The following is a 27430-nucleotide window of genomic DNA, read 5'->3' as shown; positions in this document are numbered from 1 at the left end:
TATACAAAAAATCAAATATTTGAATGACCAGGCATGAAAAATAGGAATATTGACAGCTATCTTAACATTTGTCATATGTATTGATTAAAATAAAATCCTTATTCATGTAAAGAAGCATGAAATGTATATTTATAACCAATCTATGTCACAGGCTGTTAGAACGGCAATTTTTTTGTCTATACTATCTCGTCGGATAGTAACGATAAAGTACTTTAGTCAAAGTCAAGTAAAAAGGTCCGCTTCACAAATGGTGTAACTAAATACCCCAAAAATCTTCCACACATTTTGTAATGGGTTTCTCTCCCCTATACTATAATACCCCTGGTGCAAGTTACTTTGCTGCTTACATGAGAATGATGTGAAATGGTGAATACAAACATTCCAATCATATGTAAGAGTGGTATCCCTTACCCTAGGTCTATCTCCTTAATATTGGTTCTAGGGTCTCCTTTATCTAAAAACATCCTTCATTGGCACATCATAAAAAAATCCTAATTAAAGCACATTGCAGCCAACAGTTCAAACTCTCAATAGTTTGGGAAAATATGGACACTTTATTCAAGCTTGATGCAGCTCGGATTGTGACAAAACATTCAAAGGATAAAAAATTGACTGGAATCAAACTTGTCCCTTTTCAATCCCTAAATATTATAGTCACAGCCTCAACCAATCTCCTTTAGCAGTATGGCACCTACTAGCACAATTCCCAAAGATCCATTCACTTTTACTCAAGTTACTCTTCAAACTTCAAGAAAATACTTGTTTCTGGCCTATTTTCCAAATTTATAAAAGATTCACGCACAATCAACAAACTCCGATTTTAGTGGTACAATATCACAAGGATCTACACCTTTGTATTTTACTTATTATCTGGAAACCACATGTCTATGAATGATGACAATGAGGATGATAGTATGATATCATTATAAATTCAGTTTTTTTTTGGTTGTATAAAAACCAAGATCCACCGAGTATTGTGAGAAGGTAAACATAATGACTCATTCAAACCAAAGAAAAAATAAAATCAAAGGGATATAACTCTGTCATGTCATGATAAATTATAACTTCTAAATGAAATTAAAAATTTACTAGTGATATTGACTGTCGTAGATATTACAAGTAAATTGAAAATACATGTACCTAATTCAACTTTTTCAAAAAAAGAAAGAGACATTTTTATATGAAATACTAAGTCCTAGGGCCAAATGTTTGAAATTATTCAATTAAACCAAACCAAAAAAAAATACAATACCAAGATCTAACTGCAAACCAACTCTCAAGTCAATATCACAAGCAATTCCAATCTATCTGAAAAATTCAAACTTAATCATTTCATCTTGAGACTTCATTATGTATATGGTACATATGTGAATATCTAAGTGCTGGAGTTGGCTTCAATATTTTTGGTTTTCAATACTCAATTTGTTGACAGTGATAGACCAGCTCCAATATTTTTTCATCAATGCAGTTTTTAGGCAATCTGATACTTACAAAAAATTTTTAAAACAGTGGTATAGGTTTAAACTTCATTAAACAAAGTTTACTTCTTCCAAATATGACTTAAATAAAAACAAGATCTTTCTTATTTCAAAACATCTCACTATGGGCTATTCTTCTAAATCATAATACAATTTTAAGTTCAAAAGAATAGACATCCTAGACAAAATTTTAGTTCTTCACATTTTTTCTTTAACTCAAGAACAAATCACAATTCTCAAATAGGTTGTTTTGAATATATGAAAACATTACAAATATACATTTATTGCACCATTGACTTTGTGACACTAAAATTTGGGCCCCAGTCAATATTTTTTGCATAAACATAACGGTTCTAATTAAATGGCCACTAGTTTCCTTTTCCAGAAACATATCACCGCTTAGCTACTGATGAGAGCTGGTCTCTGATTTTAGATAGACCATCCAACATGGTATCAAGTGTCTCCTTTGAAAGTTCTACATTTATATTTGTTTCATCTGCTGTTTCTCCAACTTTAGTTATATCCTCTTGTACCTGAAACAAAAGAAACAACTGACTGTGACAAGTAGTTGCAGAGAAAACTGTTATGAACATTTTAGGGTCAAATTAATACATGTTCAGCAATGAGAAGTTGTAGATGGACAAGTCGGAATTCAAATTCTATGATATGGCAAACCTATACCAAGCCTGTGTCAAAATATCAAGATTGAGACAAGCAGTTGCAGAGAAAATGACCCTGAAATACTATAAAAAGTATTGGTTTTTTTTTTAATGTAAATTATCTCCTAAGTCCAGACAGATTGGGAATAATACTTATACCTTTCATCATACAGACCCATAAATTAATGACAAAGCATATCTACCACAGATATTATGCCTTTAAATTCTGAGTGCCCTTTTCACATTTTTTTTTTATCTGGATCACAGTACATTCACTAAGACAGTAAGGCATATGAAAATCTTTTGCAACAAAACTTATATGCAATTAAAATAATCCCCAGGTCCTTACAGTCATTGGTATCATATTTAGCATGTATAGTGGTTTGTCAGAAATTTTGGATTTTTACACTGGGGATTTAATTATGGGTTTCAATAGAAAATTAACATTTCATTGGAAATTTGGTACTGTTAACATATTAATTTCTTGCTGGTTGCTAGTTTTTGCAGATTCCTTCAAGTGAACATAATCACAGGTATAAATTTTTTTTCTCCTTTTCTGTCCACTGGAAAAATAGCCAAAATTAGAACACCTTGAAATCTAATATTGTAACAGTACCCCAAGATCATGGCCATCTACCCAGTGTCAGTCACATGTATACCCTGTTGCTAGGGGAAACTATTTTCTAATTACCTTCATTTGTAGTATACAGGTAGGTACAGACATTCGGCTGATAGAATCTGAAGCTGTCTTAACATCAACTCTCCAATCAAAATCAACAAGTCGTGCTAAAGAAACTGAAATATATAGATTTAGAGTAAAAACTTAACACTGACATACTTTCCTTCATTCAGATCTTTTTAAAGATCTTCTTAAAAAGTGCTGGAATCTGTAAGTCATGCAAAATCGAAAATTATTTCATATCAGTGAAAAATCAGTAACTTCAATACGATAAAACCTTTTCACATGGTATTAATTAACCTGCAGTAAAAAGTTTTACCAGTCAATACCATGATATGATAATTATCACCTCGTGGTAATGCCAAGTTACAAGTTTAGAGTTACATCCCCTTCTTCAAACACATTTGTGATCAAGCAGTTGTCAATGTAAATACGGCAAGCCGCACATCTGCTCCTGATGCAGAAACACTATTTGCGTCTTTTAAATCACATTTTCTTCAATGAAATAAACACAATAGTTGCTTGTATAGAAGGCATTACCATGATAAATTGATAGCCCTTGAAACAGTAATATTGCCTTCAACCATAATAATGCTCTTGAATGTGTCTCAGACATTATTGTGATCTCGGGCAATATCACTGTCCTCGAGCAGTCAATTTATCATGGTAATGCCCTCTTTATAAGCAACTATTGTATAAATAATGAATCATGGAAAAAAAACATGAATTTGACAATGTGGGCACATAGTTATTGGTCCATTGAAGAGGAATTGACAGTTTGTTCATCTTTGAAGTGTCAGAGGATACAGAAAAGTAAGTTCAAAGTTACAATAAAATGATGGGGAAAGTGAGTTATCTCCCTTAGATAATGAAATAGCAGTGCATTTCATATAATGTATATTTCAAATTACTGACACCAAAAAATATAAATGAATACCATTTCTGCATTTCAGATAATATTTTGAACAAGATTTCATTGAAAGACTTGTGTGTTTTTTACCCATGTACTGACAAAGAGTAGCACTTATTTCAAGATGTTATAATTCTAAAACGTTACAGTCCCTTGCCTTCCATTTACTGTAAAGTTTATTTCTCTTCTTTGTAGCCACCTTCATTAGTTTCAAATATGTGGTGGTCCAAGATCTAAGACCCTCTTATTAATTTACCGTGGTCCTGGACCTTTAACCCCTTTTGAGGCCTTGTGGGTTTCCCAAGTGGACCTTTGATTTAAACTCGGTTGATTGATTATTGAGGTTTAACACCCGAGCAGCAATATTTCAGCTATATTCAGGCAAATTTAAACTTGGTAAAGCCTCTCTTGAAAGTAATTTTTTTTCCTCTATAGTGTAAAATACTTGGCCAGCAAAACATCTAGTAATTTTGTGATTTTATGCATAAAGTGTGTATGCATTAAAAGTGAAGATCTTTGTATACATGTGAGTTGACAAACATTACAACTGTACTTGAATGGGAATATTTATAGTCAACATCAGTTCAATCTCTAAATTGTTTAAAACAAAATTTTTCTGAACAGTTCTATCCTTGCATCAATGCAGACTTTTTTCTTCAATTGCTATGTGTTTAAAAAATGGAAAAAAAACAAAACAAACAAGAGACAAACACATGAAATCTATGGTTCATTAGTTCATATTAAACAAAAATTTACAAATTTTATTATAATTTTTACAATCTTCATTTCGGAGTCATATTGTTTGATGGTGGTAAGTAAAAGAAATGGAGTCTTATACTCATTCAGAATGACAATCTGAGGTAAGTTTCACTAAGTATGAAATTCAGTCTTTCCTTTGTTCCTCAAGGATCTACTCTGGAAATGATGGAATAGTTCACATTCATGGCAGTTATTCAAGACTTTAGGTATTCATTAATATTACATATGGTGTAACAATCTTCTTTGTTCATTGGTTATTATGATCACATGATGCAAAAGATATTCAACGTATATAAAGCCTTGTTTATATTTTTAAATATATTGATGCTAGGTTTCTATTTATATGTATATTGACGCTATACTTCTACATTTAGATCAGGATGTAAACTGTTCCGTTCCGCAATTACTGTCAGCATATCATGGCTGAAGCATCGCAGACAATGCATACAAAAATGAAAATACATTATCTACATATATAATATATAAATTAAGGACTTTCACTGAATCAATAATTATATCTGGACCTGTTAGATTATATTGATCTCGGACCTCATCCTCGGTCAATATAATCTGAACAGGTTCATATATAACATACTGACTTTGTTAAAAGCCAATACTTAATAAATATACGAGTAAAAATTACCCTTTGAAATCAAATTTCTGTTGATAGTGTATGATTGGTTAGGGTGTGTTTCTTTTTTTTTAAAGTAAAATGACTCCCAAATTTATTATTCTTAATGTCACACAATGAAAAGGTTTCATCTGTGTAGTCACCCTCTAATCATTGAACACCCATAGGTCTAATGAGAAACCTTTCAGTGAGACATATGAGAAGAGATAATGTTTAAGGTTTACCTTGATTATTTATAGAATAATTTTTCCAGCTATTTATATTATCCACTGTTATCTTTATCAGCAAGTCTTTTAAGCTCTTATGAAAACTACCTGAAACAAAATGAAGATAAAAAATGCATGACATCAATAATAAATGGTTGTAAAGTCTGGTTCAGCATGCATGTATAGTGATAAAATAAAACAATAAAATATTTGTGCCCAAGTTTTTTTTTCATTTTTACAGTGATCCCTTCAGATGGTTTTGAGTGGGTGAGGGCACCCAGCTCTATTTGATGGTTTCTATATAAGTGCCCTGCCCTTTTCAGTTAATTTTACCTAACATGCCTCTGCTGTTCAATAGAAATTTCTTACAACCAGATTAGTGATATGGCCTCAAAAGAATCGTAACCCAACATCAACTCCCCTGCTGTGTTTTCATTTATTTTGCAACCATTGAGACAAAGCTGAACTTGATCAAGTCCAAAATATTGTTAACAGAATTAGCCATACTCTCTGCTTCCCTAGCGATCATGTTTAACTGAATGTGCAGTTTTCTTCAATTAATAATCACTGCTCCTAACATAATGTAGGCAATAAAATTATTCCTCAATAATCAAATCCAAAAAAATCAATGCCAGCCTTCGTTTGAGGGGTATGGCACCTGGGACTACAACTTCAAAGAGATCCATTCAATTTTACTCAAGTAGTTCAGGGTTCTCCATGAGCTGTTTTAGCATGGCAGGCCATTACTAATCATTAATTATCTGCGCATCAGAAAATGCTTGTTTTTTGCCCTCTTTTAGGCCTCCCATTACATATCAGTTCAAGTCACACCCTAGAATCAATCCTAGCCTTCTTTTTGTGGTATGGCACCTTGAAAAAACAATTTCAGAGAGATTGATTCACTTGTACCCAACTTATTGTCCTGACATTATGAAAATGCTTCTTTGACCCATGATTCCTAAATGGTCCAAGTCAAAACCCCAATATACTAGCCTTCCTTTTGTGGAATGACACCTTGTGGTACAATTTCAAAAAGATCGATTCACATTTCCACATCCAGACATCATAAAAATATTTGTTTCCAGCCTTTTTTGGCCCCAAATTCCTTAATGGTTCAAGTCACAACCCCCAAAATCAATCCCAAGCTTCTTTTTGAGCAGAAAAAGAATTTGACCAGAATCAAATAAAACCTTTTTTGCACCTTATTCCTCAAAAAGCAAATCCCACAAAATCAATGCCCGCCCTCACATGTGGTTTAAAATTATAAAGATCTATAAACTTATACTCAAGATATTGTCTTGACATGAAATGTCTTAAGCCAACAATGATGACAGCATGATACCATTATATGATCGTAATTTTTTGCAGTCATGTAAAAAGCTATTAAGTATGGCATCACTATGAACACACTTGGAAACAAGGACTGTAACTGTTCAGGAGATGTGTAACTGTGGAATACAGCTGTTTGTAGAAGACCTTTCAATGATTCTAATAACTGAAAAAAAGAAGAAAATATATTAATATACTTTTCAATACCAAAATCTGGTGTCATTATCCTTATGATACTCCATGTTTCAAGCTTTTAAAGGAAGACTCTAATTTTTTAAGGTGTGTGAAAGATTTCAATTTGTATAATCAGCCAAACATTGTTATACTTGTTCAAACGGTGAATGTGTGTTGAGCTGTGTGAAAAAACAAAGTCAAATAAAGGATTCTCATAGAAAAAGCAACAATTTGTCATATATTTCAGTGAATTCAAGTATTTCCAATCTGAGTGGAAACTTTCCTGTGGAAATTATATCGGATAAATAACATGAAGGTGTGTGCACTGTCATGCTATACAGACCCCAATTCTTACAGGAAGTTGATATTAGAGAGCAGCAAAAATATATACAACAGATGCCTCATCTATATGAAGCCAAACACCAAATTTGAAATAAATCTATCCATAATGGGATCCAAGATAATTGAGAAGGAAATTTTGACTGAAGGACAGATGGACGGATGTGCAAAGTGATTCCGATATACCACCCGCTCAACAAGCTGGTAGTGGTACACATGTATAATAATAGTTTCTGTTGTGAAATTAAGTAAAATAATTTCATTTAAATTTATTAATGCAAGGACTGATTGTGAAAAAATGTTGGTGAATATGAAGGCAACTAATTAGAAGAGATGCTACATCCAGAATTAAATTCTTAACAAACAACTTTTTTGCTCCCCATTTTTTATGCTACATATGTGTTCCTCTATATTGTATACATTCCAGGATCCTCCATATAAAGCATACCAACTAGAAACTAGAACTGACTAACAGTATTTAAACAAGACATCTAATTCTAACTGATATATCAAGAAGACTTTATTTTGGTCCTTCCCTTTGAGTCCATGTTGATTTTTCATACTGCTACATCAAAAATTACAGGAAGGCCTGTAATCCCGCTTAGGCACTCATTATCTGCAGTTTGTTTCAATTAGAAAACTGTATAGTGAAACATTGAAGAAAGTTTTAATGTCAAAATATATTCTCCAATTGTTTTATTAGACCTTAAGTTGCACTCCACATAAGAATTATGCAAAATGTGATGCATGGTTGGAAAGCCTACATATTTTTATTTCTGATATTTTGTTTAAAATGTCATAGTAAACAGAAAGTAACATGCAGTTTTTCATACAACCCATGTTCATAGGAGATAAAAATTATATAGAATGCACTGTAGATTTCAAAATTAAGGGAGACTGTAAATGACACTCAAATATAATAGAATCTATTGGATTTTCAATGTTGATTATCTCCTAAGAGCAGGCAGATCTGAATGAATAATTACACATTTCACAATATACTCATAAGACAACTTAATTACATAAATAAAAATATGTAGCCTTTTTTGGGGTGTATCACATTTTTCAGATTTTGCATGATTCTTAGAAAGACTGCTATTTAATTACAATCAATCTTAAACTTTTAGTGAAATCAATCAATGAACTTTGTGTCAAAAGTCACACAAAAATTAAGTCTATCAAATTTGATTCATTTTGAACATTATCTTGAAATTAATAACATCTTTCCCAATTTGAGCAGTTATAGTGTTGGCACAAATAATACTTTGTTCTAAATTCTTTGCTACACACATCCCAGTTGAAACTTAGTCATTATTACCTTCATGGACTTCTAGGTAATTATGAAAAAATGCACATTGACTATTAACTTTTGGACATCTATCAAAGTCTTTGTTGCCATACTAAAAGCAAACAATATAACCAATATGTATTTTTGCATATTTAATAAATCCAACATGACAAATTATTTCTTTTTTATATAAACCACCCCACCAACCAATCAATTATACATATACATGTACATGTAGGAACTTGTGTTACAATTGGAAACAACCCTGAATATGTTAAGTTTATGCAAAACTATACATAGGTTTCCTGTGTAAAAATGTCAACTGGACTCCAACTGGACTAAACCAGGATTCCAGCAGGGTTTTGAAAAGATAACAAAAATCCTCCTGTTGAAGAGCGAGACATGTAATAAATGAAAATTCCTAACATGAGAATCCTTGTCCTGCTTTCAATTCCTGCTACAGTTACTTGTACTTTCCTGGTCATTACCAGCACAGTTACAGGATTTTCTCTTAAGTTATAAACACAACAGGAATTTTTAACTTTGTCATATTTTAGAACTGGATTTTTTTACTTTGAATTTTTTTGTAGCACACTGTGTGTATGCTTGTACACCCTGACATACATCAACTAAAGATAATTGACAGATAATTCTTTTGTGATATAATTGTCCATGGAATGGTAAAAATATACACAGTTTAATTGACAAAGCAACATCAAAAGGGAAAAAACTATATATATGTATCAGCCATTCAAACATTATCTTAACTAAAATTAGGCAGGTGTACACCTACAGGAATGTATACAAATCAATTTGATGGCAAAAACTTATGATTCATGTGTGTACATTGTGTATATATAAAAGCTTATTATAGAACCACCTTTATTTACTTTCTCAGTGTATAAAACCACAAAAAATGATTAACATGTGTAATGTGTTCATGGATTGAAATTTTCATAATACAAAGGGCTATAACTACGAGTAACCCAATTAGTGCCTCCAATAAAGCTTACCACACATATAATATTATGTAATACAGACTTAGGTAAGATGTCATTGTTACTTAGTGTTGATCCTCAGATAATATACACCATACTTAGTAACAATTAGATTTATTGATTTATCACAAACTGCAATAATGCTGGTCACTTTATCAGATTTTTCTGATTACTTTTCTGGTCAGGTAGTTTTTTCTTCAAACATAATATAATGCCACAAACCTCAATGATATGCAAATATGTTGTCTTTTAATAGGAGAATTTTAATTAATTCCCCAAGATATATATACTAAATTCAGCATACTTGCTTAAAATTAACCACTTGAATAGTCTTCCTTGAATATTGAACCAATATACACAATATAAAGCCGTGCACCCTTTCTTTTGTCAATGTATCAATAACTTTAATATATCCCTAGTAAACTGAATTTGCAATTTTTTTTATCCCCATGAACTACAAATAACAAGATATTAATTTAATTAGGAATTATTTTGGAATTTACAAAAACATAATTTGTAAAACTGTTTGTTACAAAGGAGGTTTGTCAAGCTGACATGGCTTAGATGGGTAAGGTAAGGAAAACTTACTAACCCCCCTTAGTCATGACAGCATGACTAACCCCCTTAGTAGGGGCAAGTTTTATAAATACTTATTTTCATAAATGCAAAATAATTCTAAATTCAAATAAAACCTTGTTAAATGTGGAATATTTCTATATAAACAAAGCATTACATGAAACAAAAATTTTATTTACCTTTTATAGAAGTAAGTTTTGCACTCATGGCTAACTGGGTACAGTTTTAGTTTTTTAAAAAATGCAGTCAAATCTAACTTAACTTCATAGTAAAGGCTAGTAAAAACAAATTTTACCTATTTATTTTACAAAATCAAAAATTCTTCCAGTTTCAAATAGGTTCTTGCTAATTTTCTCTATTCTTGAATAGATATGATATTGCATGGGTGGTTATGAATGCATTAAGTATACATAATGCTGTGTGTAATCTGAGCATGTAAAGTGCAAGTAAAACATTTAAAACCACTTCAATCAAGTGGTCTATTAAAATATGGAGATTTTAACTTAGATAATACACAAAATTTATATAGAACAACATCACAAAATCATTTCCTCATATAAAACTAAAATTAGTCATTCAGTTTCTATAAATTTTGCTTAAACTAGGTTTAAGCTTGAATATTTACATGCAAAAATAGCCTAGCGACCCCTATAGTGTTTTTCCCTTGTTTCCCCCTTTTTCCAACAATGGGTAGTACTGCCATACAGAGAACAGCTAGATATTCAATTCTTTATCAACAAGTAGCAAATCTCTGATAAAATCACAGATAGTACATTCATTCTTTTCTTTTGTTGGCACAAAAAAGGAAGGCCTTAGGATATGTACCACCTACAGGAATTCTAACCATTACTTGACTGTCAAAACATTCCAGCAGTCAATGCTGGGTATATCTTTTAATTCACCCTTCTATCCTTGGGAATAACTATTTTCATACTACACTCTAGCCAAACAAAGAATTCCTTTATGAAAGGTGTTACAAAAACTGGCTATAGTGACCTCATTTTGTAACTGAAAGGTAACTGTTTAATTGCATTTCTTTAATGTTACTCTGATATGAGAAATACCTGAATTAATCCACACCTATGAAATAACCATGCCTCTCAAAATAACAATAATACCATATATTCTTGTAATGAGAAATACTTATAATGGGATCTATCTTTTACTTTTTAAATATATAATTATCAAAATATGACACAATAAAATCTCTCTGAACTTGAATTAAAAAAAAAGACATTGTTAGCTTTAAAAGAAGTGACCAAGTCACAATACTTTTTAGATTTAAATATCTTTTTTTATAAATCGATACCATCTGTCTTTGTCCGTTGATGTGCTAATTCAAGTATTCACAGCTTTTTTTATCACAATGAAGCCCTTGTGTGTTTAAAATCAATACTGATTTAATAATGTGTACAATTTAAACATTTCACATAAATTTAAAGTCATAAATCAAGCAATCACATGTGAGCTAATTTTAACCATATCTTTTTGTAGGAACAGCGTGGTTAAATTTAGCAGTACCTTAAAAAGGAAAATTTATAGTTAACCATTTATAACCTGGCTCAGATACTTACAAAATATTGTATTCCTGGGTATTTTTTTAGGTGAAAACATTTCCTAGAAACATTAAATTACATTTAAAGAGCTTTTGTGTATGTAGAAAAAACCTGCCAAATGAAAGTAAAAGAGATAGAGACACTACTGACAACCTGGTGAGGACTTTCAATCATTGGTAAAATAAATCTGATTTTTTTATGGATGACACCACCATATTCTCAAGCAATATATTTCCTGGTGCATTTAGTAACATTTAGCACATGTTTCAGTAGTGTTCAATTTGTGACATATGACACAGTTTTGAAAATTACACATTTGACCTTTGGTGATTTATTTGTTACAGCCTACTTGAGGATTTTGAGTATTTAAAGATCACAGATATTTGTTTCTGACTTTTGGATTAAGCTACTGGTTCTTAGAAATGATTTCATGCCATTTTCATTTTTAAAAGGATGTTTTCTGCTCTATTTAAGAATTTTAAAGGGTTGAGAGAATTGAGAAATCTTGTAACATTTTTCATGCTAGAACATAATAGGAAGAAATAATAGTTGGGTCAGCATGCTTGTTTTTTGAGATATAAGCATTTGAAATATTGGTGGGAAAAGGACTTCTCTAAATTTTCCATAGGTTTTGTTTTACCAAAAATTGGGAAATTTTTCATGTATTTTGATTTTGGCATATTTGGCACCTGTCTTATCAGTGCCAAATTTAACACCCCAAAAATTGTGACTGCTAGAACTGTCCATGAAAATGTGTGGTAACCACCAAAATTAAAACCACCACAATAAAACGCCCCTATTTTAGGAGAAAACCACTAAAACAAAATATCCCAATTTACGGTAGTAGGTTTTATCCATTAAAAACACTGAAGAAATAACAAGGATTTCATCAAAACTTAAAAAAAAATATTTTAAGGTGAGTTTAATGAAAGTATGAAAAGAAAAGTGACAGTCAGGATAAAAATATTAATGCTATGAAATAGATAAATCCTGAGAAGTGGGAAAATCAGACAAAAATGGCTGAACATGACCAGTGAACATCCTTAATTGCACTCTTTTTTATTACCGCTATAACCTTGGTTCCCTTGATTACTCTTAAGAGGATATTCAGAAATATCAGGGAAATTAACACTGCATATATAAGGCCCTAAGTATTAAAGGTTATAAATTTACAGCTTCTTTTATATCAAAATCTGAACTATTAATAACATTCAAAGATGAATTAATCATGGGCTCAATGTTTACATGTGAATTCAAATTCAATCCCTTAACAAACAAGTGGGGGTTTAATAATAATAAATGTTACTACAAATCAATTGTAAAATAATTCAAGATCTGATTTAATTTTAGGGAGAGTGGTAAGTGTATTCATACTGTTTTCAAGATTTTTTTTTTTATTCCCATATCACAATATACAAAAAAATTAACATTAATGTTAATTTTGCTTTTAATTTATAAACAAGAGAATTAAGATTATGATTTTTGTTGAGATACTGGACAAAGAATAGAATTTCTAAGTAGTAGCTTCTATATACCATTTATGGAAGGTGACAATTTACCAATAATCTATTTCAATAAACGTATGAATGGCATAAATGAACTATAGAATAGTTATTAATAATAAATGAAAATCACTATGGAAATTAATAGATATTCTAAGATCTAGCAACTTATAAGGAATCTGTTAAAAATGGTAAGAGGTTGTGATTGACATTAAAATTACTTCCCTTGTCATGTCAGAATAAACTGATAAGAAAGAATATAGGAACAGGTTTGTTGGAATTAACATGGAACACCTGAAAATACCTGCCGAGCTAGATATGCTAATCAATACATCAAAGTGTTACCTGATTTTATCTAGCTTAGCCTTGGGGATGTTATGACATGCTTAATCAATAACTTATTTTACAACCTGTAGTATATTAGGACAAAGTTGCAAATAACCTTAAGGGGAGATAATTCTGTTTGGTAAACATTTATGTGGTAACAATGATTTTAGAACACCATTGTTAATACATACTTGTACTTAACAAAAAACACTGAACCCAGCTTTAAACTCATTGCAACAGAAGATATTTTAACTTTAGTTTGATGGAATTTATTCCAAATATCCACTGAAAAATGTCTACAACACCCGTTAGTAAACTTTAAATTTTACTAACCAGATCTCTTATCAGATTTTTTATCAAATAAGGGAGATAAGTCATATTCTCTCCAAAACAGAATAATGATTACAGTTTTTTTCTGTATGTAAAATGTCTCCCAAGTACATGATAAGTACAAATATTGTCATAGATTTGATAATTTGGTTCAAGTTTGAAATTAAGTTTTAAAAATTCTCCTTTCACCAAACTTGATTACATGTATTAAGCCAAATTTCAATGACATTCAAAGATATAACTTATAACAAAGGAAAAATATTTAATATTATATACATTATAAATCATTAACACACTCATTCGGAAAATTATTCCTCCAAAGTCAAAATGTACAAAATTCAACTGAGCCTACCTGCCATTTCTATTGAGTAGTTCCAGTGGGTACAAAATTGACATATTCTGAGCTATCAAACTTATCAATTTTATCATACTACAAATAAGAAGGTCATTTTACTTATTTCATGAGAAGCAACAAATACTGTTGCATCAAATAGAGCCTGTTCATTTCATCTATCTTTCTTCCCAAAAAAGGAAGAATGTATAAGAATATAGGTATTCGTAAGAGTTGCATCCCTTGTTAAAGGGAAATCTCAGAGTAGTTAGGAGGACAAGCTGCCTAAGTTGTATATTTTGGAATATTTCTTAGTTCAATGTGGCATTTCTCCCACAAATTCCACAGACAAAAAACAGCTTTGCAGAATGCAGCATGATATGAATACAACCAGTTGAACTCTGTTCACTTTAGGCAAGTGTGGACACAATATTAGTTTTTGATACACTAAACATAGGGACTTACATTTCATATGGACACAACAACCCATTTGGACACAATATTGAACAATATTTTGAAATTCAATTTAAGTCTGCTTCAGGGTGCATTCATGGATCACTTTGTACCTCATTATCTCAAAAAACAGTAATTGATAGGGGTTCAAAATCACATTTTGATTATGATCATCCTACATTTTTTATTTTAATGCTGCTAATGAGAAGTTTCTCCTTAAAACACATGCATAGCATATCGAAATTTACAATATGTAAAATTGACATTTTTTGTAGTTAATTTGGTAAGCATACTTCTTAAAGCTCTTGTATTTAGACTGGGATTTTCCATATGGGATCCAATAAAAAAAAATAAAAAAATTTCAAAATCAGCAAAAAATTTAACAAGTCAATTTTTTTGGGCATGGCCCCTTCATGGCCTCTTATTCTTACTTTGCTTAAGTCACAACTTTGATAATCAATCTCAGTCTTCCTTATGTGGTTTTGCACATTGAAATACAATTTCAAAAAGATTTATACACTAATACTAAAGTTATTATCTGGACAACAGGAAAATGCATGTTTCTGGTCCTGTTTTTAGCCCCTAATTTCTGAAAAATTCAAGTCATTCCCACCCCCCCCTCAAAAAAAAAAAACAAAAAACAAAAAACATCCAAGTTTGACCATTGTGGTAAAGAATGTTTTGGAACATTATCACAGACATTCCTATTCTTTTATTGGAGTTGTACAGTAAAATTTCATGAAATGCTTCTTTTTGGCCTCTAATTCTATAACCCTCAAAATCAACATCAACCTTTCTTTTTCAGTTTAGAACATTGTTATGAAATTTTATAAAGATCAACTTACTGGTACTGACAGATTATCACATGAAAACAACAAGTCTACAGACGACAATGACAGCGCCACACCTATATACATGTACCACTGCAAATTTTTTGCGGTTGTATAAAAAAATTTGAATACAGTGCACAATTAAATATCAAACCCTAACTACCTACAAAAGTTCATGAAATTCACTGCAGTAGTTTCTGAGGATTTGTGTTTACCAATGTGTGATGGACAGACAGACACAAATGGATACGACAAAAACAGTATGTCCTCCATTTGGTTGGAAGGGGGGTATTATATATACCTATTTTAACAAGAATCAAATAATTGCTTACCAAGTTACAACATACAAAGTATATGTACTTTGACATAGTCTTGAAGATAACCAAATCACATTTTTAGAAGATGAATATGCTAAGATGAAGGAAAAAAAGAAACTTCAGACAAAAATATAGGAATTATAACGGATTGACAAACTTATAGGGATTTTTTATTTAAATTAAGGAAATATAGAGCCTGAGATACAGATGAATGACTTTGAGTACAAGCAAGGGATTTGAAAACCAAGGATAATAATTGGTCACCTTCTCCTGCAAATTGCTATTAGCTAGAGTAGCAGGAATCAAAACTCCTGTGACCAGGACACCATGTCATAATACCACTACTAAGTCAGGATTTATTAAAAGTTCATTGGTTGTTTCACATTTTGATAACCATGAAAACAAACCAAACTTATTTGGGACATTATGAAAAAGCTAAATATTTCATTTTAAAAGTAAAGTGTCATAGCTTTCTAACAGGCTTCTCTGTCTTATGAATTCATACTCTTAAAAGTTACACCTGCCTCATATTAATACCGAGCACAGCTCAAGCTGAGAGCTCTACGGCAACATGCATATACAAGTCAGCAGGGTACAGTATGATGAGAACAAAAATTCAGCGTCTGAAAGTGATGTGTTGCAGAGAGAATGTAAAATAACAATAGTGACCTAAATTATTTTAAAAACTTAAACAATTTCTTGAACTTCTAAAAATCTTACTTAAATACCAGAAGAGGACTTGAAGTATACAATAGAACGAAAATAGGTATGGTGTACTGAATACGTCAAGGAGACAAAACCCCCACCGGGATGAAAATGTCGGCCCAAAGCCACCCAATGGTCTTCAATGAATGACATGGAAATCCTCATATCACAAGGCAGGCTGCAGCTTGCCCCAAAACATCATTATACACAGGTACACCGAAATAGTTGCCCCTATATACTTAAGTAACATAAAAAATAAAGTAAAGGCAAAAATGAAACAAGACATACAGAGGCCAGAAATTCCTGACTTGGGCCAGGCACAAAATTGTGGCAGGATAACTTCGGCATGATCACAACCTTGCCCCTTTAAATTCTGGCCACTGTGATAAAAAATATTACACAATTAAACACACCTTACGAATGAGCCTATTCGAAAGTTTAGATAACTTAGTATATAAGTATTGAGGTTTCAATGCATTGTGTAGAATATTACCATATAATAAAGGGTGAGAGATGTCTGCAAGTATTAATCCTTTACAAGTACATCTGTCTTTGAAAGTAAGTTCCTTGTATCTGTTGAAAAATTTTGTGAATGTTTTTATGAGCTTGTGATATTGAAAAATTTTTTGTAGTAACTTCTCAGTTATATAAAGATTCCTTTCGTTAAAATCACAAATATTGTAACAAATACAAGCAAATTTACATCATGAGATCGTCACATAGCAATTAATATTCTCCCTTTCACTTTCATCCCATTTCAGTTTGAAGACAGACAATATTAATAAGCCAGCATTTTAGATAAATTGACAAAATGCATATGCGGTACAAAATATGCATATACCGTATATATTTTGATAATTTATATATTTTAATGACCATTTAAACACTTCAAATGGACAGAATGTCTGGTAAAATGTGTACAACCTTGATACATTTACTAAAACATACCTGTTGAGCATTTCTCTGATCACATGACAGGCAATTAGAAACATTGGCAATGACAGTATTAGAAAACTGGGTCCCTGTATGAATGGCTGTCTCATTACAAATCCTTACCACTGCGTCTTTTGATGATGCCTGCAGTATAACGAGTCAAGGTATAGCGAGTACCATGATAATAAAAACATGATTATAAAGTTGATCTGGGTGTTAGAAATCAATGCACCTTTATCTCACTAATATATTAACACATGGGTATGGTAATCAGAATTTTTTTTTTATTATTGCAACATATTAGTATATATCATAGTGTCACTGTACATAGGGTGGTAGGGTAATCATTTTTATGTTTCATTTTGGTAACAATTTGATATATAAAAGCATTTTAAATTTTATTTAAAATGTGAAATCAGCCAACATGTAGAGTACAAGTGGCCAAAAAAAAATGAAAATAATATTTAATAGTGTTAATTAATGTGTAGTAATTTATTGAACAATATTCCTTCCAAGACAGTTTTCAGATCTTATAAAAAAAAAAAAAAAAAACAAAAAAAAAACACTCAAAAGAATTAGCAATTTTTGTACTGGGAGCCCACAACACTTTTGATCAACCTTTTACACAGTAAGTGTTGGAAAAAATTTAGAAACCAAGACATGGTCAACAGAATTTTTTATCCATTTAAGTTAAATGATCAACAACCATATGGTCTCATTAAAACAATTTCATTTATGTTTATTACTTTCTCTTAATATTTAGATATAACCAAACCACACATGAAATTGAATTATAATAAAATAAAAAATACATACAATGCAAATCTTGATTATTTCATTTTTATTTGTTAGTTATCCTTGACAATGTGATGTATTAAATTAACAGGGAACAATTTGTAAGTTGCAAGTTCATATGCAGAGTAAGGTAAATCCTGATTTTTCTAGAAGAAATATCTTCAGTTATCCTAATGAATATTTTCACTAACAAGGAACTAAGACTGTTTAAAAGAACTTCTAAGATTGTTAAAAAGAAAAATTTTAAGATATAAAAAATACATTGCAATGGATGAAATCGTTTATGAAGCCTATCTCTGCTATACCTCCTACATTTTGAGGTGTCCAGACACAATTTATATCTAAATATATCTTTTAAGAATGAATTTGTTATTTTTCTAACATACTTCATCGACCTACACCTGAAGCATCATACAAAATTTCACTCAAATTTATAAATATGTTACAGGAAAGTTTTTAAGAAATGAAACTTTTAAGTTTTAATCTTGAGCCTCATGATACTAAATGTCTCCATACCTTCAATGAAATTTATAGGCAAAATTAACATAAAGTTATCATGCATGTTGTCAGGACAGTACTTTACAGTAATCAAAAGAAAACAAGAGAGTAAGGAATGAGGCTCAGATGGGGGTGGGGTAGTTCTCATCAGAGAAAATAGGATGAAGAAAGGCACTATGGGCTTATATAAAAGAAATTATACACGCCCACTATGCAATTAGAAAGAAGAAACATCTACTGGTCAGGGAATAGATCTCGCCATTTTCGAGACAGAAGCAATTCTTGCTGATCTGCTCTCAAAAATATTATTCCTTGATGAAAACTGCTGTATGATAGCAAATTATTTAGAGCAAATTATCAAAAATGTGCAAGCCGTATTTCTCCGACTTAAATTAAATTTGGGCATGAACTTATAATTTCGGTAGATATTAGGATGAAAAAATGCACGCGATAACTACTCCTTGACCTTGACCGGCCAATATGATGTATGATCGATGTATATAATGAGTAAAGGTGGGAAAATGTTACAAATTTAAGAAATTCGATCTAATTCGGAAACCTTCAATAAACTGTTCAATGCATCAAAATTGCAGTGCGCTGCCATTTTTTGATCACGTGAATTCATTTTAGTGTTAATTATAAGCGTCCAATTAAAATACGATATCTTTCGACCAATCAAAAGCTTTGATTTGCCACGTGCACTTTGCGCCTAAAGGTTGTCGCTTGGTCCGGCGGGAAGTTCAGTCGTCTGCATACCGGCGTGTAACAAAGCAGGAAGCTGTTTAACGTATTTCTTTGTTAAAAAAACATCCTATTAAAAGAATCAAAATGCCCGTAGAAAAGTAAGTAACCATTTGATGTATTATGTAGTAGTAGTTTGTGTGTAAAATCGTACAAAAAATTGGTTTTGAGTGATCACATCATTGTACAAGAACCAAATTCCTTTGTTCTTGATCATCTTTTCCGTCAACACAGAACAAAGACACATTGAACCCGGTAACCTTTGGCTTAAGGTTTTCGAAGAAAAACTATAACATATCTGTAATATTTTCGGCTAGTGTTGTTATGTACAATTTAGGATGTTGCAAATTGAGTAGTGAACGAAAAAACGATAATTTATGTATGACGTAAATACAGAAGATGCCGCCATGATATCTGGGTTTTCCAATAATATTCCTATGTTACCACAAGCCATAAATATCTGTCTTATTCTTCCGGCGTGTTGACATGCAATTTTTAAAATGAGGAATCAGAAATTCTTTTACCTGTGGCGTATTTGTTATCTCTTTGTTTGGAAGGGACGCGGTGGCTTTATGACGCTTGATTTTAATTTCCCGATCATTTTTGTTATTTTCTCCTACAAATTTTAGGGATGCCGCTACTGAGACAACTGAGGCCCAGACCACAGAAACTAAAGAAGTGAAAGAAACGACAGAAGAGGTAAATTCTTCAGTGTAATATTTGAATGATCTAAGGAAGTCCTGTTATATTTTTAGTTCGAGGTGTTTAACCTGACAGTTGATTGACTGCATTTTCTTTTTGCTCATATACATTAAAAATAAAACAAATAAAAACCATATTGTTTTTAAAAAGATCTTTTTTTTTAATTTGTTTTTGTTTATTGAGCTATTAATCTATGCTTCAGACCAAAACAGAATCAACAACAACAGAGTCGGAGGAGGCTGAGAATAAAGAAGAAAAAACAGAAACACAAGAAAATGGAAGTGACGAAAATACAAATCAGAATGCATCAACAGAAGAAAGCACAGGTATACTTAAAATTCATATTTTATTAAAAACAAAAAATACCACTTCAGATGAGTCAAAATTTTGAGTATTAAACCATTAAACTAAGGGAGATAATTCAATTATAGAATTAAAATACAACATGATATACACATGAAAAGAAATGAAAATTGTGTATGACTTCTCTAACTCATCTTGTTCATCTTATATTATGCTAGTAAGATTCATCATCAGTCATTGATTTTCAATATACAACATTAAACAAGTTGACAAATGATATTTCCATATACATCATTGTTTAGCTTTTCATAAATATTTTTCTCAAAAGCTTCAACAGTGTATCCCATTTACCAAATTTTATGGGTTTTAGCCAGAACTAGATATTATTTTGTTGTTGACAACTATTGGGTTAACCTCTATCGGTTTTATTTTATTGCAACTAAAGAGTTAATGTTGACCTATGTTTTGAGGGCCTCTTATGATTAAAACCCATTTGGAAATCAGTCTAAGAGGTGAAAAACAGGTGTTATCATTAAAATCAATAGAAAAAAACATGATTTTTATGATTCAGGTCTCTAATCTATTCTTTTGAAATTTAGTCTTGAAAATGTATACAGGGTAGATGGGCCGATCTTGAACCGTTTTGAAGTTTAATTTGTACAATTTTTAGTCGGATTTTGAATAAAAAATTGGGATTACTCATGAAATTTTCCCCTTGTACATTTCCTGTCACAGAAACATTGGTTTTATCTGTACCAAATGTACAGATCTGTAGTTGATAGTCAAGTTTTTGGTCAATTTAGTCAAATTTTTGGTCTATTTGTCTTGGTGTAAATCTATTTATTAAATGGTCATTGTGTGGGCAGTGAGAATATTTCTGTTACATTTTTCTCAACGATTATGAATTGAAGTCACTAAATATTTGGTACCCAGCTTAAGTATTTGGCTTACGTTGTGGGATGTGATTTCAGGTCTGTCACTCGTCTTCTACTTCAGGTTAAATGTTTATAGCAACTGCCATTCCGGTCCTTGACCCATTTTTGCTACATTGCTTGAGTTCCATTTTGTCATTTCTGTCAACATGTATTTAGATATTATTTTTTTCTATTTTCCAGAAGAAAATACAGCAGAAAAAAGATCTGTAGAGGAGGATTCAGAGGAAACCAGTCCAACAAAAAAGGTTAAAGTAGATGAGACCTCTAAAGTTGAATCAAATGACAATGAACAACAAGTAGAAGCAGCATCAGCATAAACACTTCATCTGTGTCATTTATCATGTCATATCATTGAGCTGTATAGATCTTTTATTATCATGTTGTCTCGCTGTTTTTACCACACTGTGTTGATATTTAAAAATCAGTGCAAAAATTGTTCCAGTCATTGTTAGTTTTTACCTACATCCATTAAATCATAAACATCTTGTTATTGCTGTTTTTTTATCTTCATTAAACAAACATGACCTGGAGCATTTAATTCTACATGCACACAATGTTTTTACCATGATCTTTGCAAGTTGTCATGTTTTTACTGGCTCCATATAAAATTTGTTGGTTGCATTTTTCCAAAGTTCTAATGCTTGGTACAATGATTTAGCATGGTCTGCAGCTAATGATATGAAAGTATTGCAACATTTCTTTAGATTCAAGTAATAGCTGTGGGATAGAGTTACATTTTGTTCAATTTCATTTAACACCATTCACTTTTTAAGTCGGACACGATTATGCATTGAAACATAATTTCACTTTAGCTCACCTAGCCAAAGGCCAGGTGAGCTTATGCCATCATTTGGCATCCGTTCATCATGGATAAATTTTCGAAAATCTCTGAAACAACTAGACCTGCAGGATGTTAACTGCGTATCTTTGTTTTCTAGAATATAGTGCACAAAATGACTTGGGATTGATGATCCATGAAAAAAACATGGCCACTTACTAAAAATTTAACATAGGGGTCTGAAACCATTCTTTTTCAAGCAACTCGAAAACCATTGCTTTTAGTCCAATTCTGGCTGTGGGTAATATTGTTTAGCATCAAGAGACCGACCTAGCTGAAATTTTCAAAACAATTCAACATTTGATGTAGGAGTTGTCACCCCTGAAACATTTTTCACATGGACAACTTTGAAAATCACCTTGCGAACCATTTCACAGAATTCAATGAAAGTTTTGTATTGGTTACTTGGGGTATCCCACACAAATTGACAGTTGGAATTTTTTTATCTGTAAAAAAAAACATGGCCGTCGTTATTAAAAATAGAGCAACGGGGTCGGACGACAGTTTTTTTTGCAATTAACTCGAGAACCAATTCCTTTAACTAAATTCTGACAGGGTTATATTATTTAACACGAGAAGGATTTGAGCTGGAATGTTCGAAACAATTCGTCAACTGATGTAGCAGTTCTAGCCCCTGAAGCATTGTTTTTGTTTTTGTTTTCACTTGGACGCCTTTGAAAATCTTAACTAATACCATTTAACATCATTAAGATCAGTTTTTTTATTATCCAAAAACTCTTGCCTTTCGCAAAATTCTGGTTCAGGTCGTGTAAATGCATTTCCTGCATTTGACAAATTAATTTTAAATTAGCCTGTCTCATTCTTCAGGTTTTTCACATACGCAAATGAACCAGGTGAGCGATTCGGTTTCTCTTGAGCCTCTTGTTAAAATTAGAAATTTTCTGTTAGGGTCTTTCTCTACCGTATATTAACTTCAGTCGAGCAATTTTTTGTTTTGTTTTGATTTTTGAATTATTTTTCGGTTGGTTCCGTAAAACCACATCTGTTATGTGCAGGTCAGTGTTGTGTTAATCATCAAGTCTTATTTAAACCAATAGATTGGATTCAAATTTAACACCAAGCCTTCTAAGGTATACACTTAAATATAAACAACTAAAAAAAACTTCTTTTTTACTTGGGACGACCTAAAAATTTTATTTTTTTATTGTTTTAAGCACATTAGATTCACTTTTTGGCATTTGGCATTTTTCAAAGAAAAAAATCACCTTCTTACTAATCTAAAATCGTAAGTCGGTAAACAGCAAACTCTTTTTTAATGATGGGCTTAATTAAATATGTTTTTATGTCTTCTGTTGGTTTCCATGTGATTATTTGTGGCGCTTCCCAGAAGTTCACAAGATTTGACACTTCTTAGGGATGACTGGTGATGATTATTGGGGTAATGGATATTAAGGGCTCGAAAAGAAGGTCCTCATTAATTTAAAAATAATAAATACACTTTCTGCGCCTGACGAAGGCCGAAAATTTAGGCCCATTTTATTATTTTTTTTACGTTTTATATGCATGTAGTTCCCTTTTAAATTTTAGACGTGGCTATTGCTCATCATTCCCATTAATTAAGCTATGCTATTATCATTTTTATACTGTGAACAAATGTTGGCGATTATTGGTATGGCACTGTCGCCTTTTGTCTACACTTGGTTTCCATTCGATACAATACATGTGATGGTTGATTTACAGGAAGGTTCCAAACTACAAAAGAAAGATTGGTATTGATTTGGAGGTATGTTGCCCCAACTGTTTTGGTATTACGGGTAAGGAGTGGTTCTGAGCAGGTCGTTTGATTCTTTTAAAGGGCGATAACTATATACACTTAAACAAAGACTGGAGTTTTGTTCAAGTAGTTTATAGTAAAGAAATCATTCATCTTTGTCGCAGTCTGTTGTGCTTGTAGCATAATACTTGGTTAGAAATGGACGATTTCGCTCTAATATTGGTAATTAATGTGTCTTCGAGTCGTATGTCATCGTTCTATTACAGAATTTATTTTGTTGTTGGGGCCTTTCACGGAGCTTACTTGAAGGCGTGTTAAGACTTATTGAAGAACTGGTCTTTTGATGCACCCTGGAAATATTTACTATTTTTATAGGGGTTATACGATGTCATATCGCAATATTCCCGCCAAATATCAGTAACCACAAAAACAATATAACAACAATGACTTACAAGTTACAAAAACGAGGACCTTTGAGACCATGTAAAGTTTGTGCTGTTATATGGAACTGAGACCTGGAAACAAAAGCAAGAAAAACGAACACGACTTGCAGGTTTTCATAAAAAAGACAGATTCTGTGATAAGCAGTTTTCATATTAATTGCATATTTTAGATATCTCGTATACACCCTGTGCAATATAACATTCTGGACGGCAATTTTAAGCGAGGTTAAAGGGTTAAGTTATTGTTCCAAGGTCTACTGTGACGTGTAAATGATTTGTTACACCAAGTGGACTGCATTTCGGAACTCCCATGTTTCTTAGAACGGTTTTTAACCACGTTTGAATGGGAAATATGACATACAAAACATTGAAATTCTTTGCAACAGGTGCCTACCCCTCATTTTCCAGCGGCGACTTATACGACTGGTTTTCAAGCAGAAATCAGACGTCCCCAACATGGCGAAACGGTCCCAACACGTTTAACTGATGTAAAAGAAAAACAATTACAACAATTGTGACATGATGATATTATTTACATAACAGACATGCAGTATGTTGCATGTGGGGCGGAATTTCGTGTTGGCGCAGGGGTACTTCCAGGTTACAGAATTCAAGCCACGGGGGAAAATCTGTTGGTCATTTAATACGCGAAACATGAGATAGAAATTAGAGCCTTCCTTTATTTTAGGTTTATGTACATACAGTAATTATTCTCTTGATTTTTTTCTATTTGCTTACAGCAATAATTTTGCTGCTCTCTTAGGAAATCCCATTAAAGAAAATGTTCGGTCATAGATCAGCACATGATGAATCATAGTTAGGGCTTCGCACGAATACATGCATTCATTTGCTCTTTTCAGTGGTTTTGATGACAGCTAAGTTTCATCAATTGTACCCTAAAATTTCACATGTAATAATATTTTCAGTGCTTAAGAAGGAAATTTCTTGAATGGGCAATTTCCAGTTTTTCAAAGAAAAAATGTGTTTCCTATTGTATCCATATTGATAATGGATTTGGCATTCTATGCTAAATTTGTATGTGTGTGATACACATTATACAGCAATACCTCAAAGTTAAGCCCCTTCCGAGGAACTTTAGAATAAAATCAATGTATTATAACATATATTCTATAGGAAATTCTTTAGTTTACATGTATTTATTTAAGTGCATGCTGTGATTGGAAAGGGTTGAAAGAAAAAGGAGGGCTTTAAATTGGCCCAATAAACAAAAAAATAATATACAGAAGATCTCCAGCAAACTTTCCGCGGGGTTGATTAAAGAGCCACCACAAAAAAAAACCCAAAAACAAACAAAAAACAAAACAAAAAACAAAAACAAAACTAATCAAAACTACATTTGATGCTGAGCCCTTCCTCAACATCTAAGAGAAGGAGATTTATATCACCAGTATTTGCATTAATTGGGTCCCGTGCAGGTCCGGGTGTCAAAAGAATAGGTCCGCAGCAGCGCTAAGCTTGTCGTAAAAGGCGACTAAATAGTGATCATGGGGCTCGGGCGCTGTGCCCACAGAGCATCTGGGTTGTGTGCCTCAGGTGGTTGAATGGAGTACCCCTGACGTACGTGTTACATGCTGGGGTCACGAGGCCATAATACGGAAAACCTGTAGTACACTTCGCGCTCAGGAGGCTAAATTGTCCGATTCTAGCTATTTCCAACTGCACACAAAATTCGTCGACCTTATAGGTTACAGACCACCAATTCAACCAATGAGCATTTGGAATGTACGCAAAAATAGTCCTACGCAGAAATTACCCCTGTTCCTCATAGTGCTGTGAAAAAAGTTCTCATCTTATTTAAAAAATTTAAACAGTTTCTGACAGGAAAAACATTTCTGTACATTTTATAGGTGCATTTTGCTTCTTGTGATGTGAAGCCTAATCTCCATAATGATTTTTAAATATACCCCTATCTTGTGAAAACACTGGGATTTCCCATGCTATTTATAGACCCTTCACTTCCGGTGACCAGTACTGCACTGCAAGTCTGCTAACCCCACATGCCATTCTGAGGATTGTGAGCTGACATATGTAGAATCATGCTGATATATAGTCCTCTGCAGGTTAAAGTTAAGGTAAAGTCCAGAGAAGCCATTGAATATTGTGAAATTAGCATAGAAGCCTATGGGAAGTGGAATTAGTGGTTTTTAGCCTATAATCCTTGTGTCCCATCCCATTTTTCATTTCATCATCATTCTTTTTCATTTTATCATCCATTTCATGTCCATCGCCTGGAGATACTCCAGCAGTGCTAGAGGTTGTCTGGCAAGCTATTTCCTAACGTTGGGGTATGGAGGAACAGAATTCCAACCTCCTACGCTGTAGGAGTACGCCTGGATATAGCTGAAAATGACATTGCTGCTCGGGCGTTGAACACCAACAATCAATCAACCAATTTGCATATTTGGTAATAGGAATAAGCCCGTTGTTCCCACACAAGTGTACTTGTTCAAAGTGGAAAGCCATTGAAAGCAGTAACTAAAAACTCACCGACGCGTGTACAGTTGATATAGGGTTTGTAAGTCTCGTTCTAGTTTCAGTTTCCCTTCCGGAATTTCCGGTGTAGAACGTATTGAAATCCGAAGACCGATATGCATTGTAGTGTGTACTTCCGAGAAATTCAAACGCTGCCTCACAATGCAAAATCTTCTATTTTATGCTATTCTGAACATGTTTATCTCTTAGAACTTGATAATTGTCATTTTTAATCAGCATTTTTACCCAAAAATGATACTTCGCTTTTAATATTGAACTCAATGCTATGTAAATGACGAACCTCCATACATTTGAATGGTAGACTAGGACCCATTTTTACGAAACCACGGAGTCACGTGACGAGACTTACATACCCTATAAATGTGAAGAAACTGTGGATTTCAGGGGCATACTTTGACAGTTCTTCGGTCGGGTATCCTGAAGTCTGGGCTCCGCTACCTCCAACTACTAACAGAATCCCCGTAAAGGGCGGTCGTGCGAGATACGTAAGGATAGTCAAGACCGTAAAACCCCCCAATCATCATTTCAAGGACGGATCTGGGATTTGAGTTTGGGGGGAGGCGTTAATTGAATTACATGTAGGTTGCACTATACAAATGGGATTCAGGTGCACTGT

General features: G+C 32.5%; 2 protein-coding genes across 5 annotated transcripts; one reads left to right on the top strand and one right to left on the bottom strand.

Moving 5' to 3' along the window:
- Positions 1-1745: 1745 nt before the first annotated feature.
- LOC148609806 (COMM domain-containing protein 9-like) lies at positions 1746-19615 on the bottom strand. 2 transcript variants are annotated; one of them, XM_088541067.1, is made up of 6 exons: positions 19499-19615; positions 17326-17454; positions 6733-6817; positions 5341-5430; positions 2829-2932; positions 1746-2011 (listed from the first exon to the last, which is right to left on the bottom strand). In XM_088541067.1, exons 1-6 carry the CDS (start codon positions 19589-19591, stop codon positions 1871-1873), a joined length of 642 nt encoding a protein of 213 aa, XP_088397193.1. In that variant the 5' UTR covers positions 19592-19615; the 3' UTR covers positions 1746-1870. The 2 variants fall into 2 exon arrangements, with proteins under 2 accessions (XP_088397193.1, XP_088397195.1); XM_088541069.1 differs by lacking the exon at positions 19499-19615 and adding an exon at positions 19163-19273.
- On the top strand, positions 19300-21774 carry LOC148609805 (uncharacterized). 3 transcript variants are annotated; one of them, XM_088541072.1, is made up of 4 exons: positions 19300-19445; positions 19974-20043; positions 20249-20372; positions 21465-21774. In XM_088541072.1, exons 1-4 carry the CDS (start codon positions 19432-19434, stop codon positions 21599-21601), a joined length of 345 nt encoding a protein of 114 aa, XP_088397198.1. In that variant the 5' UTR covers positions 19300-19431; the 3' UTR covers positions 21602-21774. The 3 variants fall into 3 exon arrangements, with proteins under 3 accessions (XP_088397198.1, XP_088397196.1, XP_088397197.1); XM_088541070.1 differs by lacking the exon at positions 19300-19445 and adding an exon at positions 19707-19762; XM_088541071.1 differs by lacking the exon at positions 19300-19445 and adding an exon at positions 19830-19870.
- Positions 21775-27430: the final 5656 nt, after the last annotated feature.

Source organism: Perna viridis, chromosome 8 (assembly GCF_037379345.1).
Source record: "Perna viridis isolate PV_CMFRI_1.1 ecotype Kerala chromosome 8, ASM3737934v1, whole genome shotgun sequence".
NCBI classification, from domain to species: domain Eukaryota; kingdom Metazoa; phylum Mollusca; class Bivalvia; order Mytilida; family Mytilidae; genus Perna; species Perna viridis.
The sequence above is the reverse complement of the archived record's forward strand: the minus strand, read 5'-3'. Positions and strand labels throughout refer to the sequence as shown.

Bases quoted from the DNA above. Each gene is read 5' to 3' on its own strand.
- LOC148609805 (XM_088541070.1), top strand. From the start codon at position 19,722: ATGTATGACGTAAATACAGAAGATGCCGCCATGATATCTGG. The intron at 20,044-20,248 runs GTAAATTCTTCA...TCTATGCTTCAG, and splicing joins TGAAAGAAACGACAGAAGAG to ACCAAAACAGAATCAACAAC. The intron at 20,373-21,464 runs GTATACTTAAAA...TCTATTTTCCAG, and splicing joins ATCAACAGAAGAAAGCACAG to AAGAAAATACAGCAGAAAAA.
- LOC148609806 (XM_088541067.1), bottom strand. From the start codon at position 19,591: ATGTGTCTTTGTTCTGTGTTGACGGAAAAGATGATCAAGAACAAAGGA. The intron at 17,455-19,498 runs GTACGATTTTAC...GTTATACTGCAG, and splicing joins TCACTCAAAACCAATTTTTT to GCATCATCAAAAGACGCAGT. The intron at 6,818-17,325 runs GTATGTTTTAGT...TCTTTTTTTCAG, and splicing joins ATCAGAGAAATGCTCAACAG to TTATTAGAATCATTGAAAGG.